At 48.4% G+C, this 17,797-nt stretch overlaps 3 protein-coding genes across 3 annotated transcripts in view; 2 read left to right on the forward strand and 1 right to left on the reverse strand.

Moving 5' to 3' along the window:
* The first annotated feature begins 3 nt into the window (after positions 1-3).
* On the forward strand, positions 4-5,097 carry nmi (N-myc (and STAT) interactor). The gene is made up of 9 exons (XM_073913405.1): positions 4-174; positions 258-302; positions 377-535; positions 2,386-2,502; positions 2,745-2,901; positions 3,428-3,534; positions 3,669-3,861; positions 4,292-4,395; positions 4,664-5,097. Exons 1-9 carry the CDS (start codon positions 148-150, stop codon positions 4,865-4,867), a joined length of 1,113 nt encoding a protein of 370 aa, XP_073769506.1. The 5' UTR covers positions 4-147; the 3' UTR covers positions 4,868-5,097.
* Positions 5,098-6,721: 1,624 nt separating this feature from the next.
* gpr39 (G protein-coupled receptor 39) lies at positions 6,722-9,579 on the reverse strand. Its single transcript, NM_200417.2, is given in 2 exon segments — positions 6,722-7,429; positions 8,537-9,579. Coding segments are annotated over 2 exon segments (1,323 nt in total). The 5' UTR covers positions 9,303-9,579; the 3' UTR covers positions 6,722-6,872.
* Positions 9,580-12,891: 3,312 nt separating this feature from the next.
* Positions 12,892-17,797, forward strand: part of actr3 (actin related protein 3) — a gene marked incomplete at its 3' end in the record, with an annotated part of 9,071 nt that continues 4,165 nt past the window's right edge. Inside the window, 6 exon segments of the mRNA NM_001003944.1 lie at positions 12,892-12,999; positions 14,197-14,252; positions 14,436-14,560; positions 16,370-16,480; positions 16,561-16,656; positions 16,928-17,035. Coding sequence (NP_001003944.1) covers positions 12,956-12,999; positions 14,197-14,252; positions 14,436-14,560; positions 16,370-16,480; positions 16,561-16,656; positions 16,928-17,035 — 540 coding nt within the window. The 5' untranslated portion in view covers positions 12,892-12,955.

Below are 17,797 nucleotides of genomic sequence, written 5' to 3' on the forward strand. Positions count from 1 at the left end.
TCTCGGTTCGGTTTCGCTTTCGCTTGGCCGCTCACGTGATTTCCAGCTCCAGGAAGAGCACCGAGAAAAACAACAGCAGTAAACAGCTCAGCTCACCGACACCTGCTCGCTAATATCGGCTTTAATATCACTGCTCCACCATTCAGCATGTCTGACTCCGCTGGAGACACTCAGGTACTGCTTGTTTACACGAGTTTGACTTCAGTTATTGATGATTCTGATAATCGATAATCAATAATCGCGCTTATCTCCGATAGTTTCAGGACGAGAGCACGATGAGCGACGAGCTCCAGAAACTCAAGGTACAACCTGACTAATAATTGATCGATATTTGATGATTGATGGTCGATAATTGATCGATGACGTGTCCGCACAGGATCTGATCGAGAGTGCGGATAATGAGAGGTCCAGACTGCTGCTGGAGAAGGCGGAGTCCGAGAAGGAGAAGAGGAGAGCAGAAGCAGAGCTGGAGAGATGGATGAAGGACGAGGAGATCCAGGAGGAGCAGTTCAGGAGAGACCTGGAGGAGCTGCAGGTGTGTGTGTGTGTGTGTGTGTGTGTGTGTGTGTGTGTGTGTGTGTGTGTGTGTGTGTGTGTGTGTGTACAGTTAAGGTCAGAATTATTCACCCCCTGTTTATTTTATTCCCCAGTTTCTGTTTAACAGAGCAGATTTCTCCAGCACATCATCACTAATAGCTGATGTGTTTCCTCTTCTCCATGATGACAGTAAATAATATTAGACTAGATCTTCTTCAAGACACTAGTGTTCAGCTTACAGTGACATGTAAAGGCTTCACTAGGGTAATTAGGGTAAAGTTAGGGTAATTAGGCAAGTCATTGTATAACAGTGGTTTGTTCTGGAGACAATCCAACACTAATATTGCTGAAGGGGCCAATAATATTGAGCTTAACATGACTTTAAAACTATTAAAAACTGCTTTTATTCTAGCCTAAATAAAACAAATAAGACTTTCTCCAGAAGAACAAATATTAGAGGAAACACTGTGAACATTTCCTGAATCTGAGAAACATCAAAATAATTCTAACAGTATCTGGATGCAGCCTTTATGATGCAAGCTGGGATTGCATCTCTCAGAGATGCAGTGTCAGACACAATGCCCTCAATGGAGTGGGTGACATCACTGTGAGGGGCGGGGTTAGGTGAGCACATTAAAAACCCTTGTATGCAGCTGAGATTGCATCTGCACCAAGTCTGCAGCCAGACTCCCCTCAATAATTCTGACTTCCTCTGTACATATCTTATGTGTAACTGTACGTCTGTGTTTATGTGTGTGTGTTTGTTTTAATCCTGGTTCACCTCAAACTTGCTGAAGGTAAATGATGATTAAACTGAGCTCCTTCTCATGGGTGCAGGATCCACTGTAATAACGTCTCCCGCTCTGCTTATTTCCACCTTCGACATGTCGATCGTTTACGTCCTCCCCTCACAGCTCACTCATCTGCTGTTCCTGTTCAGAGTTTACGTCTCCTCTGCTTGTCCTCCCTAATTAACCTCCTCAGCTGGTGTGATGATATGAGCCCGTATGATCACCCGCACCCCTCTGTCTGTCACATCACACCGCTCTACAGCAGACTCACTGCTCCACATCTCCTTCAGGATTACTGATGAAGCACTTCCTCTCACTTTTAAAGCCATCTCCACCATCTCCTCCTCCATATCAGACTAGCGGTGTTCATCTCAGCACAGCTTCTCCAGCACTCAGGTCTCCTCCTTCATCCACCTCACTGTTCCTCCTGTCCCCGTGGGCAGCAGATCCTTCAGCCCCTCGGCTCCTCAGCTCTGGAGCTCTCGTCCTCCTGATCTCCGTAATCTAGACTCTCGTTCTCATCCGAACTCAAAACCCTTCAGTGTAGAGCAGCCGACTCTCTCCGTCTGCCACAGCTGTGATGACTGTGTGTTAATCTGCGCTGACTGCTCCTGCTCTCCTCTACGCTGAGCTCCAGCGTCAACAGAGGCGCCTTTAAAGGGTCACGAAACACCAGAGCACATGTGTTGAGCTGTTGACAGTGGTATATGTGTCCCACACTGCTGAAAACACTATTAGGACACCTATATCTCACTAAAAAGTGTAAATTGGTTGTTTTTGCATGTATTCCAGCAAATTCGTACTTCCGGTTTGAAACGAATTTTTGAAGCTGCGTTACAGTCATGAGATAATAGCGTGTATTCCAGCGTGCAGACTGGACGTCTGTGCCAGAGTGAGTCTTATTACGTCTTACAGTGTGCTGCATTAATGCATGAGTAAAGCTCTGTTCAAACCAATCAGCGCGCTCTATTGTGCAACATGCAGCATTGTTATATGAGTGTAAGTGTGTGTGTGTGTGTGTATGTGTTGTGTGTGTGTGTGTGTGTGTGTGTTTCAGGTGGAGATGAAGAGTCTGGAATCAACAATTCGGACTCTGAAGAAGGAACTGGATGATCTTAAGGACAAGCTTCAGCTGAAGGAGGACGAGATCGATTCTCTGCAGCAGAAGTTCAAGGTGTGTTTCTAACTGTGTGTTGTGTGTGTGTGTGTGTGTGTGTGTGTTTGTGTGTGTGTGTGTGTGTGTGTGTGTTTGTTTGTGTGGTTGTGTGTGTGTGTTTGTGTTTTTGTGTTTGCGTTTGTGTGCGTGTGTGCATGTGTGATATATCTCAGCAATGTAAGTGATATATGTGTGTGTGTGTGTGTGTGTGTGTGTGTGTGTGTGTGTGTGTGTGTGTGTGTGTGTGTGTGTGTGTGCAGATTCAGGCGGAGCTCCCGGTGCAGACAGTGAAGTTCTCTGGCAGTAGAGGTGTGTGTGAGCGAGAGGATGAGCTGCGGTGTGTGTTTACGGTCACTCAGCGTCCGTCACTGCTGCTGCGTGGTGGGCAGGCGCTCATCACCTTCGAGGAGGACAAGGGTAACACATCATCATCATCATCATCATCATCATCACCATAACCCTGAGGCTCGATTCACACGGGGCTTCAGCGCGGCGCTTGACAGAGGGCGTGTCTGAACTGGGGCTGCATAAGCCAATCATATTAGTCAGCAATTGGCTACTGTCTGAGCTGGGGTATTTGCATAAAGTGATCTGATTGGCTGACGCGTACATTGGCATTTGAAAAATTGAGAAAGTCCCAAATTCTGCAGTGAGCAACGCCAGTGAAGCGGCCCAGACGGACCCACAATGCAATTCAGCAGCGCCTGACGGAAGTGTTGCCGCTGCCGCCCCGTGTGAATGCAGCGTGATCATGAGGGCTGACAGCAGCCGGCGCTCCACCATCACAGCTCTGCTCCATCCTTCACTAACTCACTGCTCCATCAGCAGCTGCTCACCTGATCACCATGCAGTGTCTGCTCTGCCGCTGGAGCACGCTAGTGTGTTGACTTCAGTGTGTGTGTGTGTGTGTGTGTGTGTGTGTGTGTGTGTGTGTGTGTTTCAGTGGCTGAACAGATCCTCCGGCTGGCCAAGTGTTCAGTTGCCTGTGACAAAGCCAAAATGGAGGTGAAGCCGTGCGCAGTTACCCTGGAGCCCACAGTCAAGTATGAGGTGTGTGTGTGTGTGTGTATGTGTATCTGTGTGCTCCAGTGCTGTTAACCACAGTCAGTGTGTGTGTTCCTGCTCCTGTGCTGTTAACCAGAGTCTGTGTGTGTGTGTGTATTTGTGTGTGTGTGTGTCTGCAGGTCCACATCACAGTGTCCAAGAAGACAGTGAGGTTCCAGTTCCAGAAGGCTCCTCCCCCTTTCCCTGCTGAGCGAATCAGGGACCGGCTGGAGCTGAGCTTCTGCAAAGCCAATCGGGGAGGAGGAGAAGTGGAGGAGCTGCATTATAATGAAGAGGGCGGAGCTGGCACAGTCACCTTCAGCAGCAGTGCAGGTGTGTGTGAGTGTGTGAGTGTGTGTGTGTGTACTGCTGTTAGGTCAGTGGTTCTGGATTGCAGTCCTCGTGGGCTCTGCACATGTTTTATCAGGATATCTGTGGGGCCTTAAAGTCCTAAATCTGCTGAGATGTTGTGCTGCAGGTCTATATAAGTTACCTACAGCTCTTAATGTTCCTCTGTTCATGTTTGGCTGCCCAGTCTGGCCATTAACACTCACACAATCACCACTGATCCCGATCTCAGTCAAACTAGAGAAGAGCTCTGTTGAGCATCATGATTATTTACTCTCTGCACAGTAACATCTGTGTACATGTTCTCTGTTGGAGCGCTGGAACACTGCACTGTGTGTGCTTTAACTGGACCCAATCACTGTATTAAACACACTCCTCCTGCTGTGTGTGTGTGTGTGTGTGTGTGTGTGTTCAGTGGCGGAGCGTCTGGTTCTGCGGGGACGCTACACTGTGGACGTCTGTGGGGAAGCAGATGTGGAAATCCTGCCGGTGTACGAGTACCAGCTGCGCAAGTTCCAGGTGTGTGTGTGTGTGTGTGTGTGTTTTCATTATCTGTGTCAGAGATGTGTGTGTATACATATTTAAGTGCGTGTGTTTGTATATGCAGGTAGGTGTGTGTGTGTGTGTGTATGTGAGCATGCGTGTGTCTCCTATGTAGTGTTCTTCATCTGTGTTGGACATGTGTATTTGAATGAAACTGTGTGTGTGTGTGTGTGTGTGTGTGTGTGTGTGTGTGTCTGTGTGTCTGTGTGTATGTGTGTGTGTGTGTGTGTGTGTGTGTGTGCAGACGTTCTCCGGCGTCGCGGGCCGCACAGTGCTGCTGAAGGGGATCCAGGCTCTGCTGGATGAGGAGGACCTGCAGGATCACCTGGAGATCCACTTCCAGAAGCCCAGCAACTACGGCGGGGAGGTGGAGAACATCCGCTACGTGCCGGACAGAGAGACGCTGACCGCCTTCTTCAGCGAGGACCACACCACAGCCGACCCCTGACCCCTGACCAGCGGAGGAGCGCTGTGATCCAGCTTCATCATCCACATCTCTCTGGGCTCTCTGGGTTCTTCTGCTTCTGTCTGCTGCTGGATCATCATCTCTGAGCTCAGCATCATCAGACACCGACACGTCCATCATGAGGGGTTGAGTCTTCATCATGAGTCTTCATCATCAGATCAGTCATGTTCACTGTGTGATTCTGCAGTCAAATAAACCTCATTCCTCAACATTACACCTCTTGTTGCTCGCATGTTTAACACTACGTGTTCAGGTGTGTGTGTGTGTGTGTGTGTGTGTGTGTGTGTGTGTGTGTGTGTGAATATGAGCTAATGGAGGCGTTCATGTGAAGGACACTACACCTTTAGTCTGTGAACAGCTCAACGTTATTCATTCAGCAGACTGATGACTGCTGACCACCCACACACACACACACACACACACACACACACACACACACACACACACACACACACACACATGGTTTTATAACTTATAATATTTCCATGACGCTGCTCTAACACAGTGTGTGTATCGCATCACACTCCAGACATCCTCAAGTCTGCAGTTCATCTGTATTTGGACAGCAGATCTGGGGTCAGTGAGTGACGGGTTAAACACAAGACATCCTAAAGACTCTAAACAGACACACACACACACACATATGTATGAGTAGCCACATTCAGACACTGAGAAACACACACACACACACACACATACGCACACCTGTAGTCTTCATTTATTCTGAGAAATACTTTATTGAATTGATTATCAGTGATGTTCATTCACTTTAAACACTCGTGATGTGCAGAAAACATGTGCTGACCACTGCACACACACACACACACACACACACACACACACACACATGGAGAACACACACCTATACAGTTATAGAGTCCTCGGTTGACCAGTAGAGGGCGTCCTCAAAACTCTGAGAGCACACACACACACACACACACACACACACACACACACACACACACACACACACACACACACACACACACACACACCTCTGGCCCACCTTTACTGCATTTGCTCATTCTGGGGTGTTTGATTGGTTTAGCTGGCCAGCAGCGGTCAGTCCAGCTCTACTGATAAACAGAAACTTCATCCTAATCAGTGTTCCCCAGTGGTCTACAGTGTTCCCCAGTGGTCTACAGTGTTTCCCAGTGGTCTACAGTGTTCCCCAGTGGTCTACAGTGTTTCCCAGTGGTCTACAGTGTTCCCCAGTGGTCTATAGTGTTTGTCTACAGAGTTCCCCAGTGGTCTACAGTGTTCTACAGTGGTCTACAGTGTTCTACAGTGGTCTACAGTGTTCTACAGTGGTCTACAGTGTTCTACAGTGGTCTACAGTGTTTCCCAGTGGTCTACAGTGTTCCCCAGTGGTCTACAGTGTTCCCCAGTGGTCTACAGTGTTTCCCAGTGGTCTACAGTGTTCCCCAGTGGTCTATAGTGTTTGTCTACAGAGTTCCCCAGTGGTCTACAGTGGTCTACAGTGTTCTACAGTGGTCTACAGTGTTCTACAGTGTTCCCCAGTGGTCTACAGTGTTCCCCAGTGGTCTATAGTGTTCTCCAGTGGTCTACAGTGTTCCCCAGTGGTCTACAGTGTTTCCCAGTGGTCTACAGTGTTCCCCAGTGGTCTACAGTGTTCCCCAGTGGTCTATATTGTTCCCCAGTAGTCTACAGTGTTCCCCAGTGGTCTATAGTGTTCCCCAGTGGTCTACAATGGTCCCCAGTGGTCTACAATGGTCCCCAGTGGTCTATAGTGTTTGTCTACAGTTTTCCCCAGTGGTCTACAGTGTTCCCCAGTGGTCTACAGTGTTCCCCAGTGGTCTACAGTGTTCCCCAGTGGTCTACAATGGTCCCCAGTGGTCTATAGTGTTTGTCTACAGTTTTCCCCAGTGGTCTACAGTGTTCCCCAGTGGTCTACAGTGTTCCCCAGTGGTCTACAGTGTTCTGCAATCCTGGCCTATGTTGGTCCTGTTGTGTTTTCCTGTGGTCTTCAGCTGCTTTGTTCATCAGGCAGTGTTGGGCAGTGTGTCAGCTGGTTTCTCTCCTTCTCCTGAGAGTCAGAGGTCAGCTCTCCTTCACCCTGGGGCCAGTTTGTGGTGTTCTGAGGGTCAAGGGTCAGCTTTCCTTCACCCTGAGGCCGGTCCGTGGTGTTCAGAGAGTCTCTTCTCTCTGCAGATGATGGCGGTGTGGATCTGCTACTGGTGGCCATGCGTATGCGGTTGAGAGAGCGCTGCAGCAGGGGCCGTAAGGTGTTATTGGAGCTCTTGGAGGCTCCACTGTTTTCCAGCGTTCTCCTGTTAGCGTGCTGGAGGGACAGGCGGCACAGCAGCGTTTGCAGGAAGGCGGAGCGGAACTGGCGTGAGGACAGGTTATACAGCATCGGGTTCAGCACCGAGCTCAGGTAGAAGAAGCTGTCGGCCACCGGGTGAAGTTTGATGTAGCTGGTCAGGTAGCTGCCGGTCCACGAGGACTTGGGCACTGCGGCCGTCATCAGCCTGCGGATCTGATTCGGCATCCAGCAGACGAACAGAGCACAGACGATCAGCACTAACACACACACACACACACACACACACACAGAGGACAGAGAACAGAACAGTGCATTAGAAGACATGATGAGAGATGATGTGGTCCATACTGAAGATCATAACTCTTATTGATCAGTCTTGTGAATGGTGTGCCTGAAATGCTGCGGTTCCTGTAAATCAGAGACTCTCAGACTGATAATGCATGATAAGTCTTGATATTCATAGTTTTTAATTAAATTTTAATTGTTTTGTGAAGAGCTGACACACGTCCATCTGAACACTCTCATTTAAACCAGGAAACACCACTGAACTCCGTCTGCTGCTGTCACTGAGTGCTGAGAATAATGGCTCTTGCTGATGTCACCGCCTCTGCAGCTCTGCTTCTGCAGTGCAGCCTCCATCATGCCTTCATTCAGCAGAGCCATAAAGCCATCCAAAGCCCATCAGCTCAACCTCGCTTCATGTTCATTAGACCACCCAGTAAGGTGATTTAACCATGGTCTGTGTGACTGATGAGTGTGTGTTCATGAGTCTGGCATTAGTGTCTATGTGTCATTGCGTCAGAGGATGGGAGTGCCGGTGTGTGTGGAGTCTGGACCCTTCAGAGATTTCCTCATCAGAGCAGAAGCTGCGGTCAGAGAGCAGAATGCAGAGAGCAGATCGTGTTCAGACTGAAGTGGATATCTGCGTACCGCAACACAAGCTTGTGCCATAAGTGTCACGTGTCGTTCTAAAGTTCAAGTTTGGTGACCTCTGACCTGCGAACGTGATTGTGTGACACTAACGGAGGATCAAAACGTACACAATATCTCTGTACAGATATTCAAAATATGGAGTAATCACTGACTTTATGGATGTCTAATCGTCTAGAGCAGGGGTCACCACACTTGTTCCTGGAGGGCCGGTGTCTTGCAGATTTTAGCTCCAGCCCTAATCAAACACACCTGAACAAGCTAATCAAGCTCTTACTAGGTATACTTGAAACACCCAGGCAGGTGTGTTGAGGCAAGTTGAAACTGAACCCTGCAGGGACACCGGCAGGTCAGAGATTGGTGACCGCTGCTCTAGTGTGACCACAGGATAAGCTGACCGAGAGGCAGATGGTGAATGTGTAAGTGAGTCCTACCCAAGAACAGGATGGTCTGTTTGCGGGAGGCTTTGCCGCGAGCGCTCTGGTGTTTGTGATCTCCGCTAGCGCCGGCTTCAGCAGGGCCCATGGGCGCCCGCAGGACCAGGATCATGGCCCGGCACATGAAGGCCACGCCGGCCAGCACCAGCAGGTAGAGGACGAAAGCGGTGAAGATGCTGGTGCGGTACATCACCCAGTGCTGGCTCAGGCTGGTGCAGAAGGTCAGGTTCTGTACGGGGGTCTGGCGGCCCGCGGGCACGTATCCTTCAGTCCCGGTGGCCACCAGCAGGGGCAGCGCCACCAGGGCAGAGCAGAGCCAGGCCGCCAGCAGGAGCCTCCGTGTTCGGCCGCCGCGCAGCGCTCGATAGCGGAACGGGTGGCAGATGGCCAGGTAGCGCTCCAGGCTCAGCGTGGCCACGTTCAGAATGGTGGCGTAGCTGCACAGCTCGAACAGGAAGTTGTATATGCGGCAGGCGGCGTCACCTGAGCGAGATAAGAATGGGAACCAGATGGCACTGTAGAGCTCCACCGGTAGCCCGATCAGCAGCACCAGCAGGTCGGAGCAGGCCAGGCTCACCATGTGCTCCGCCACGCTCCTCTGCAGGTACCCGTTCCGCTGCAGTACCTGCGCCACGTGGATGGTAGCGCTGTTGCCCAGGACGCCCAGGCTGAGGATCAGGCAGTACAGCACCGTCAGGAACACCTTCAGCCCATAGCTCGGCTCCAGCTGCTGCCAGTCGCGCTCCGGCTGCTGCGGGTCCATGTTTATCTGCGCTCGCTGGTGGACTGTGCTGCGCTTATCCCTCCGCTCTCTCCAGCAGTCTTCCCCTCTCCGCTCTCTCCAGCGTTGATCATCAGACTCTCAGACTCTCTGGAATCTCAGCTGAGGTCTGGAACTGAAGCGTCCGCCAGTCCCTCATGCTGGAGATCTGCTCCGTCCTCCTGGTCTCGTCTCTCGTGGTGTTTGGCTCGGACTCGTCTGGAGATTCCTGCTCTCGCTGGGTTAATGATTAGTGTTTGACTGAGGAGCGCGGAGGCGGAGGAGTTTCTGCCAGAGCTGGAGCACAGAGCCGTGTTTGAGCAGCGGTCATTAGTCACATGATGAGTTTACAACACACCGCTGAGTCCTGATTGGCCCACAGCACCTGAGTGTGTGAGAGAATGGGGTGTGTGTGTGTGTGTATGTGTGTGTTTTGGAGAGTTAGTGTTTGTATAGTGGGGTGTGTGCTTGTACAGTGGTGTGTGTGAGTGTGTGTTTGTGCATGTTTAAGTCAGTGTATGCTGCAGTGATTTTAGGCTATAGTTATAAATCACAGCTCCTCAGAGTGGCAGTGTGTGTGTGTATAAGTATTCTAGCGTGTGTGTGTGTGTGTGTCCATCCTAGTCATTGGTGCTGCTGGATTTGGTCTGAAAAACACCACATCATCATAGCTGTGAGTCAGAGAGCAGATAAAGAGAGTTAATATCTCTCTCTCTCTCTCTGTGTGTGTGTGTGTGTGTGTGTGTGTGTGTGTTATTGTAGGTCCCGGTTCAGCACTAACGCAGATAAACACTGAGCTGTAAATCAGAGATAAGGGCACTAACCAGGCTGCTTTACCCACTGATATCAGCAGCTGTAGATCAATACCATAAACTGATCCTGACTGAAGAACACACACACACATATACACACACACACACACACACACACACACACACACACACACACACCTATAATCATACACTTTATTCAACATGTGCTATTGGAGGAGTCTTTTGTGTTGGCTTGTGTGTGAAACGGTTAGCCTGCTCAGTCTGATCTATCTGGTGTTATTTAGGGAAAGATTATTAAAGCAGACCCTTTTATGTCTGCGATTTGAAGAAAAATAGATGTGTGTGTGTGTGTGTGTGTGTTGTACAGTCACTGCTGGTTAATAACTCAGACATATAGAGATGATGAACACATGAGCGCCCTCTGCTGGACACATGCTCTCATTCACTCTCAGACAGTCAGAAGCAGCTGAAGCTCAGCTCTGTGCAGACCAGAGATATTCCAGCATTCAGCTCCAGCTTCTCTGCAGACCAACATCAGCAGCAGGTTAATCTCTCTTCTCCAATGATGCTGTGTAGAACAAAGACTTATCCAACATCCTCAATCTCTCGCTCCAGTGAAATCCCGGTCTGTCTCTTTCCTCAGACTGCTCCCTGGTTCGCCCCTGAATTACCCTCATCGAAAGCTAAAGGTAGTGAACTCGAGTGTCTCTGTCATAGACCTGCTCTCATCATCCACACAGAAATGCACAGACCTGCTGTGCTGCTTCATGAGGACTCCGTCATTCAAACCAAATCCCTGTGTAGGCATGTATAAACAGCTCCAGGCGACGCGGGGGTGCAGTAGGTAGTGCTGTCTCCTCACAGCACTCAGGTCGCTGGTTTGAGTCTCGGCTGGGTCAGTTGGTGTTTCTGTGTGGAGTTTGCATGTTCTCCCCGTGTTGGCGTGGGTTTCCTCCGGGTGCTCCGGTTTCCCCCACAGTCCAAACACATGCGCTATAGGGGAACTGATCAACTAAACTGGCCGTAGTGTATGAGTGTGGATGAGAGTGTATGGGTGTTTCCCAGTGATGGGTTGCAGCTGTAAGTAAATCGTATGCTGGATGAGTTGGCGGTTCATTCCGCTGTGGTGACGCCTGATTAATAAAGGGACTAAGCTGAAAAGAAAATGAAAGAATGAATAATTAGCTCCAACCGAGGAAACTCCAAAACTGTCTTCTCATCACCCCCCCCCCATCCCACTGATAATTCTCTACTGTTGTTTTTTAATGAAAATATTAACTATAAAATATTAATATAAAACTCTGTTATTTCCTTTTCTTTCATTTGGATCCACCTTTATCCTTTCTAAAATAAAAATAGAGCACTTTTAATACAGTATTCAGCACACTTTTTTTTTTTTTTTTTTTACAATTTGTATATTCTTTTAATATATTACTATTATACTTTAAATTAGTCTAAATATATTTAAATGTTTAAAATTAAGGCTCAAGTGTATTTCTAGTTGTAACTAAATATATATATATATATATATATTTTTTTTTTAAATACAGATACAGCATGTTAAAAGCACATTTTAGTTCAGTTTCAGGGTGTCTCAAAATAGCACAGTTGAGTGCACTTAGATGGTATTAAGTTTATCTTAACATATACTTAATACTATCTTTTAGTACATTAAGTACAAAATTAGTGTGTGAAAATAGAGCACTTTTACTACATTACTGAAGAGTGTACTAAGTATACTTAAATAAACTGCATTTTAGTGCATTTTTTTAACCTGGGATTCTGTGTGTACAAAGAAAACAGCATCTGTGCTTCATCAAAACACTTTAATCTTTCTGTGTAATAAACCACAAGTCCAAAAACACCTTATGAGAGGAACTAAAACTGGGAACACACAAATATAAATAAGATGCAACATTACAGCACATATATCAAATGTACAGACATTTTGGGAAATGTACTTCTACTACAATACATTACTGGTAGAGTTTTAATAAAGTCAATTTAATATAAACTTAAAATGACCACACGCAAAATCTATTTAAGTGTTAGTGATAATATTGCATTCACATTAAGTGGACTTAAGTACAACGTTTGGGAAATGTACTGATTGGCTGGATGTACAATACATTACTAATAGATGTTTTATATATTAACTTATTTTAAGCTTAGGATTAGTATATAAAGTCTCCGCTTTATACCGCTGTTCTGCAGTCTGTGTGCTGTACAGGGACCCTGGGTTCTGCAAAGGAGCTTTAAATTAAATGTATTATTTATTGATGTTGGACAGTACTGTGGGCAGAATAATAGCAGAACATAAACTATATGTGATAAATCTGGGCCGGGGGGAGCTGATCATGTGTTAATTGAGCTGATCATGTCCTAATCTGCTGCCATGATGAGGATTGCGGCTTCCTGTTCTTCGTGAGTCTGCGACAGGAAGTAGAAGAGGCCAGCCGAGCAGACTTCCGCATCCTGTTGATCAACACAACACTGCAGCACACACAGACACCTACAATCACCGATAAACGCTTAATTATGATTGTCTTGACAGAAGCATCATCTGTAGAGGGTAAAGTGTTGAGTCTGTAAGCAGAAGAGCTTATTTAACCCAGAATCTGTGTCGCCGCAGGAAAATAACAAAAGCGAAGCGGAAGCTGAGCTCATCTCTGACGTCATCAGCGCAGCCACGTGTCCATCTGTAGCTCCGCCCCCGACATCACTGATTGACACTCGCGGCCGCTCTAGGGTGCGCGCTTTCTTCTGCGCGTGAATGCGGAAGTGGACAATCGCTTCCTTCGCGCTTCCGGGTTCCGCCTCGCTCAGAAACGGACCGACAGATCACTCGTCCCGGGAGCTCACCGGCGCTGCACCGCATTCGAGATGGCCGCTCGGTTACCGGCATGCGTTGTGGATTGTGGCACAGGGTGAGTAATCCCGCGCTCTGTCCGCTGCGCGCGAAAACCGGCGCCGTAGGTGCGCACTCCTGCACGGTTACCGCTGTCTGCCTGTGAGTGTGAGTGTGTGTGTGTGTGTGTGTGTGTGTGTGTGTGTGTGTGTGTGTGTGTGTGTGTGTGTGTGTTCATCAGCTTCTGTTCGGTTATTGTGGTGGTCGTTCTCCAGCTCAGAGGCGCTGTATTTTTCCGGTAAAGCGGAGTTTATACACTGATGATGATGATGATGATGGTGACGGTGACTGATGATGGAGATGAAGGCGACGCGGCGCTCGGGCCGCTGTAACGCTCATAGTGCGGTGGACAGTATTATTCGGTTAGAGCAGCCGTTATACCGGCAGATGAGCGGTTTGAGCTGTTTTAGCCGCGGAGCGCGGAAAGAGTCGATCTGTTGTGTTTTGTGCTGCGCATGCGCACTGCTACTTCCTTTTCCTGTGCTTCCTCATTCTGGCCGCGGCCTTATATGGGCAAACTGAGGAAAACGGCAGACTCCTGCTGCCCGTTACCGTGTTTCATATAGTGATGATGACCCCACTGTACCCCCAACCTGACCCCTGACCCTGACGTGTTCGATATAGCGCTGCGAGTGCGAGTGAAGCCCGCAGGGTCTGATGAAGAGGAGGAGGAGGATTATTATGGTCTGTCAGGGGTTTGTCAGCTGCTGATCTGATGTGTTTGATCATTAGAGATAAAAGTTGGTTAATGTGTGTGTGTGTGTGTGTGTGTGTTGGCCAGAGCTTCAGTGTGCAGATTTCAGACATGCAGAGACACGACAACTGCTCAACATTCCCGTGTGTGTGTGTGTGTGTGTGTGTGTGTGTGTGTGTGTGTAAGTTCCCTCTGTGAATGTCAGGGGTGTGTTGTGATTGTTGTGATAAGCTAATGTAGCTGAGCTGAGTGCAGTGCTCATCATCAGCACAGTGGAGCACTGGACCGACAGTTTGACTGCGCTGGAGCTCCTGTGTTCAGCTGCCGACACACACTCCACACTGGAGAAGAGCTGGAGGAATACTGATGAGCTGAGCTGTAGAAGAGTGCTATAATGAGTGTGTGTGTGTGTGTGTGTGGGGCGCGCGCACCGAGCGATGATGAACAAACACACACAGAGTTTATGAACATTAATGAATATGATTAATTAATAATGTGTGTGTGTGTGTGTGTGTGTTTCAGGTACACTAAACTGGGATATGCAGGAAACACAGAACCACAGTTCATCATCCCATCATGTGAGTAGTGCACTTCTGTAGGGCGCAGTGTGCGTCTGTAGTGTACAATACACTAAAATATGTCTAAAATAACACACACTACTTCCCCTGCGGCACACACTCACGCCTGCACTGCGCTCACTCACTTCCTCTCTCTCTCTCTCTCTCTCTGTGTGTGTGTGTGTGTGTGTGTGTGTGTGTCAGGTATCGCCATCAAGGAGTCCGCTAAGGTTGGCGATCAGGCTCAGCGCAGGATGATGAAGGGTGTGGACGATCTGGACTTCTACATCGGAGATGAGGCCATCGATAAACCCACCTACGCCACCAAGGTGAGGCATCATGGGAAACACACACACACACACACGCACTAGCTGCAGCACAAGTGTGTGTGATAAGAGCAGTGGAAGCTGTTGTTTTTACCCTGTAAGAGTAAGCGAGGCTCTTCATGATGTGACGGCAGCAGAGTCTCAGTGACGGATCTGCTCTTCAGTGTTTGGACTCGCAGTAGTGAAGATTAAAGCACACTGAACTGGACTGAGCTGAACTGGACTGAACTTCAGCTCTGGACTGACACTGCTTTAGTCCACTATGATCTTCTATGTGAAGCTGCTTTGACACAGTCTACAGTGTAAAGCGCTAGAGAAATAAAGCTGAACTAATTGAATTGAATATGAACCACTGACTGGAGCCTGGGCAAGCGCAGAGGGACTGCCTGACAGAGCCAGAGGCGGAGCCAACCAAACGCTTGACATCAAATCAGCCACGCCCCCTCATCTGCCCCGCCCGTATCTGCACTATAACAAACTTCATACCAACAACCCTGTCATGAGAGAAATATTAATATAAATACCAGCACTTCCATTTAAAACGCACAATAATACAGGATTACACGCTGGACTGCAGATCTCTCATACACTCAGCCTGGGTTATGAGCTCTTAATATATTTGTCTGATAACAGGGCTGTTGGTGTTTGTTATCTTCACAGGAGTAGAACTAACACTTGTAAAATATGAACAATAACATATAAACAGCACACACATTTCAGAAGGGTTTTAATTTAATTAGCAATCAACATGACTTAAAATATACCCTACACACCATAGATCACCATTCACCATGCGGGAGAATCCTGCGTTTATTAGCGGATGATACAGCAAGATTTCTACATATCAACAGCATATTCACACACCTCCTCCCTGCACTATCTACACTAATCCTGATCAATGTGTACAATAACCTGAGCAGTATTAATACATCAGCTGACCGGCACAACCTGTGCAGTGCTCATGCCCTGTTTAGTCTTGGATAGAAAGTGCCTTCCTACATGATCTGAAGTGATCCTTCAGCAAGCAAGATCTGCTTCTAGCACATTAATATCTCATACCAGCAAATTCAGCAGATGAACACAATAACATGCTGAAACTCAGATGCAGAGACGTCCTGTAACTCACGCTCAACTATCGCCACAGCAGATCAGTGTGGAGATCGCCTGACATTAGTTTTCTCTTCAGAATTATTATTTCAGAGTTCCTGCTAGATAATGATCACCTGTATTTTTCTGTCATGGTTAGGCGTGTATCAGCAATAATGAAGCCCTGACTTTACTGAAGAACCAGTGCTCCACCAGATCCTGCAGGACAGAGAGTATAGTGTACTGCTGAACTCAATAAATGATGGTAAAACAACACAGAAGTGGACTAATAACACCTCAGTCTCCTGCTGTCAATCACAACTGTCAATCATGATGACACGCCCCGTTATTATAGCAATTACTGCTAAAACACAGAGTTTACAGAAATGCAGATCTGCAGCTCTATCAGCTGACCAGCGCCTCTGCTGACCCCCAGCTGTCAGGACAGGTTACTGCAGGTGTGATGAATGTGTATATTTGGGCTCAGGTCTCCCTCATTAACCCAGAGGAGGAGGCGGCTTTATGACTTGTGCTGCAGCCAGCCCCCAGGGGGCGATCTAGCGGCCGAGACCTTCACTCAAACGCAGGCGTGACAGCTGCATGATCCACACAGGAGAGACTGCTGTTTCCTACAGGTTTAAACAGTGTGTGTGTTCCTGTGTGTGCGCTCATGTGCTTGTCTTTCTCTCTCTGTGTGTGTGTGTGTGTGTGTGTGTGTGTGTACAGTGGCCCATCCGGCATGGGATCGTGGAGGACTGGGACCTGATGGAGCGCTTCATGGAGCAGGTGATCTTCAAGTACCTGAGGGCGGAGCCTGAGGATCACTACTTCCTGTTGGTAAGTGCACTTCCTCTGAGCGCTCTGGCCATCTGCTGGTCCTCCAGTAAGTCACGCATCACTTCCTGTTCCTCCCTCAGACGGAGCCGCCTCTGAACACGCCAGAGAACCGCGAGTACACGGCAGAGATCATGTTCGAGTCCTTCAACGTGCCGGGACTGTACATCGCTGTGCAGGTACACACACACACACACACACACACACACACACACACACACACACACACACACACACACACACACACACACACACACAGATACACACTGATGGGGGAGGGAGAGAATGTACAGTCAGTACAGGGAAACATCATTACAGCTGTGAGGAGACCCAATCTCTGTGTGTGTGTGTGTGTGTGTGTGTGTGTGTGTGTGTGTGTGTGTGTGTGTGTGTGTGTGTGTGTGTGTGTGTGTGTGTGTGTGTGTGTGTGTGTGTGTGTGTGTTCATCAGGCGGTGCTGGCTCTGGCGGCCTCATGGACGTCTCGTCAGGTGGGTGAGCGAACACTGACCGGAACCGTCATCGACAGCGGAGACGGAGTTACTCACGTCATTCCAGTGGTACGTTTCTCACACACACACACACACACACACACACACACACACACACACTCTCTCTTACTCACTCACACACACACTCGCACACAAACCCACTTTCACTCTCACACACACTCACTCATGCACAAAACACATTCATTCATTCCTTCCTCTTCAGATTAGTCCCTGATTCATCAGGGGTCACCACAGTAGAATGAACCGCCAACTATTCAAGCTTATGTTTTATACAGCGGATGTCCTTCCAGCTGCAACCCAGTACTGGGAAACACTCATACACACTCATTCACACACACACACACACACACACACACACACACACACACACACTCATACACTACAGCCAGTTTAGTGTGCAGCCGCAGGTCCGTCCTGAGCCATGACTGTCCACAAACCAACAGCAGAGTTCAGTTCCTGCCCTGTTGGGTTGATCACAGCAGCGGTGGATCAGGGTCAGGTCAGGATGCTCTCGGGCAGCACTGACTCTGTGGGATGATGTGGACTCTGGATTCCCCCATAGACTGCCACAGATCCTGAAGAGTGTGAATAATACTGAACACACACACCTTCTGTTCTAATGTGAGGAACAGCGGAGGATATTCACCACAGTGAGGCCTGGAAATCATCTTATTATCTGATGGCAGATCCCGGGTCAGTACGGGTCACACTGGCGGGCTGAGTAAAAGTAACTTTGCCAAGGCTGTGAATAATTTTGTGCTTGGACACACACACACACACACACACACACACACACACACACACACACAC

The sequence above is a fragment of the Danio rerio genome, chromosome 9 (assembly GCF_049306965.1).
Source record: "Danio rerio strain Tuebingen ecotype United States chromosome 9, GRCz12tu, whole genome shotgun sequence".
NCBI lineage: Eukaryota > Metazoa > Chordata > Actinopteri > Cypriniformes > Danionidae > Danio > Danio rerio.